General features: G+C 55.4%; 1 protein-coding gene across 1 annotated transcript in view; it reads left to right on the top strand.

Annotated features, from left to right (window-relative positions):
- Window positions 1-338: 338 nt before the first annotated feature.
- DBH (dopamine beta-hydroxylase (dopamine beta-monooxygenase)) overlaps window positions 339-2,247 on the top strand; it is a 34,378-nt gene continuing 32,469 nt past the window's right edge. Inside the window, exon 1 of the mRNA XM_006863825.1 lies at window positions 339-644. Coding sequence (XP_006863887.1) covers window positions 366-644 — 279 coding nt within the window. The 5' untranslated portion in view covers window positions 339-365. The remainder of the gene's footprint in view (window positions 645-2,247) is intronic.

The raw sequence follows: 2,247 nt of genomic DNA, 5'->3' as shown, positions 1-2,247 counted from the left end.
ACCGGGGGCTGGGGACAGGATGGCGGCTGCAAGGTACACTTCCCGGACAGCTCCTCAGGGGCCGGAGGGACGGGACAGTGGCGGCTTCAGCCCCACTGATGATATCCATGTATCATTAGTGTCAATTACTGGAGGGAGGGTGCCCGGTGTTTGGCCTGGGGCGTGGGCTGGTGGGAGGGGCAGGGGACAATTGAATTGCCCATCAGACAAATGTGATTACGGATGCAGTCCAGGCCCACCCCCACGGGGGGATGAGGCATAAATGGCCAGGTGCGGACTGCTGAGCACACGCCAGCATGCAGGCCCTCAGCCACCGGCGGAGGTGTCCTGACCTCCCCAACCCCACCGCACGCGAGGCGGCCTCCATGTACGGCACCGCTGTGGCCATCTTCCTGGTCATCCTGGTGGCTGCATTGCAGGGCTCAGTGCCCCCTGAGAATCCCTTCCCCTACCACGTCCCCCTGGACCCTGAAGGAACCCTGGAACTGTCCTGGAATGTCAGCTATGCACGGGAGGATGTCCACTTCCAGCTCCTGGTGCGGGGACTCAAAGCTGGCGTGCTCTTCGGCATGTCCGACCGCGGAGAACTCCAGAATGCTGATCTCGTTGTACTCTGGACCGATGGGAACAGTGCCTATTTTGGGGTGAGCCTCCCCCACTGCCTCTGTCCCTCACCCCATCCTTGACCAGCACTCATCTGAACTTCCTTCCACACCCACCCTTCTGATCACCCCCCCAAATGTTCTCTTGCCTCCATCTCCAGTGTAGTGGGGCTGGGAATGGGCAGATGAGAGCAGGTACCATGGAGGGTCTCTACTGTGCACACTGAGATAATGTACTGACACCTGGGGCTCACATGTGTTAGCCCACCCCAGTGCCAGCTCACCCCTCTGCTCACACACAGTACCAACAAGGCACCCCAGTCGTCCCCAGCCTCCGACGAAGGTTGAGAGCCTGCCCTGATGCCAGGAGCCAGCCCCTGCAGGCCTTCTTGTGCATGCACTATGGGTGAACCTGAGGGGGCACGCCCAGGTGTGGGACAAGGTGAGGGCCTCAGAGCTGCCCAGACCAATGCAGCCAAGCTTGTGACCCTGTCTCCACTGACACAAGGTGTCATCTGAGCTTCACTCTAGCATGCAGAAAGGGAAGGTTCTCTTCAAACAGGCTGAGCTGGGGCTTTGGGGTCCTTAGCCAGCTCCCGCTCCTCACATGTGAGGTGAGTCCAACTCTTCCCCACAAACCAGAGGAGGGGTTTGCAGAGCCAGGAGCCGTCTCCAGCCAGGGCGGAGTGGGTACTCTACAGGAATGAGATGTTGAGAACATTCAGTGTGCCACCATCTTGGTTTTCTCCTCCAGGGAGCGGAGACAAGAACCCCTCCACTTTGGGTGTGTTGTGAGGCCACATGAGCTGACAGGGGCAGGTAGTTCTAGAACTGGTTGTGTCTGATCCAGTTCCCAGAAAGGCTCTGCAGGCAGATGTCTATCGCAGGCCAGTGCTGAGATGAATCAGGGCACGCCATTGGTTTAAGGCCCCAGCAAGGTAGAAAGGGTTGGAGCCATCCAGGGAGGGCTCTGTGGTCCTCGGGACAGTACAGCCAAGGGAGATTGGGGGTGGTCCTGCTCCCTGACTTCCGCCATTTGCAGGGGAACAGCTGGAGTCTTCTCATCTGGGGTCTCCCATCTTTTCTGGAGAAGTCTTTCTCCCTGTTGGCATTCTGGCTAATGAAGGCATTGGACAGCCCTCCCCTTTCCAGTACACTGTGGAATTAATTTATGCAACAAATTCATGGGAAAACAAATGTCCTGCTGGTTTACCTCCTTCCACAGTTTGTCCCACAAACCTGGCATTGATTGCTAGCTGAAACCTCACAGACGACATTTGGTCCAGGTTCAAGTCCATCCTCCAAGAAACCAGCCTCATCCCCACCAGGGTTCAATGGACTGCTTTACTTCAGGGGATGTTTTTCAAAATCTTTTTCAGATTGCTTTTTTCTATAGAAAATTAAGAAAACACATTTAGCCTTGGATACAGGATGAAAACAAAACAACAAAAACCCCTTTAGGGAGGACCAGGCTTACTAGTCAGATAGAAACTGATGGAACCCAGAGACCATGACCTGTAGTCACCTTTCTGGTCTAGAACTGAATTAACCCTATGACTCAACTTTCAGCCAAACACTACACAGGTCTATAAGGGGGACACTAACACCAGGCAGGCAGGTAGGAACACCTTAGACACAGGTCTAT

Source organism: Chrysochloris asiatica, unplaced genomic scaffold (assembly GCF_000296735.1).
Source record: "Chrysochloris asiatica unplaced genomic scaffold, ChrAsi1.0 scaffold00056, whole genome shotgun sequence".
Lineage (NCBI taxonomy): Eukaryota > Metazoa > Chordata > Mammalia > Afrosoricida > Chrysochloridae > Chrysochloris > Chrysochloris asiatica.
Note: the sequence above shows the minus strand (reverse complement) of the source record. Positions and strands in the feature narration are given on the sequence as shown.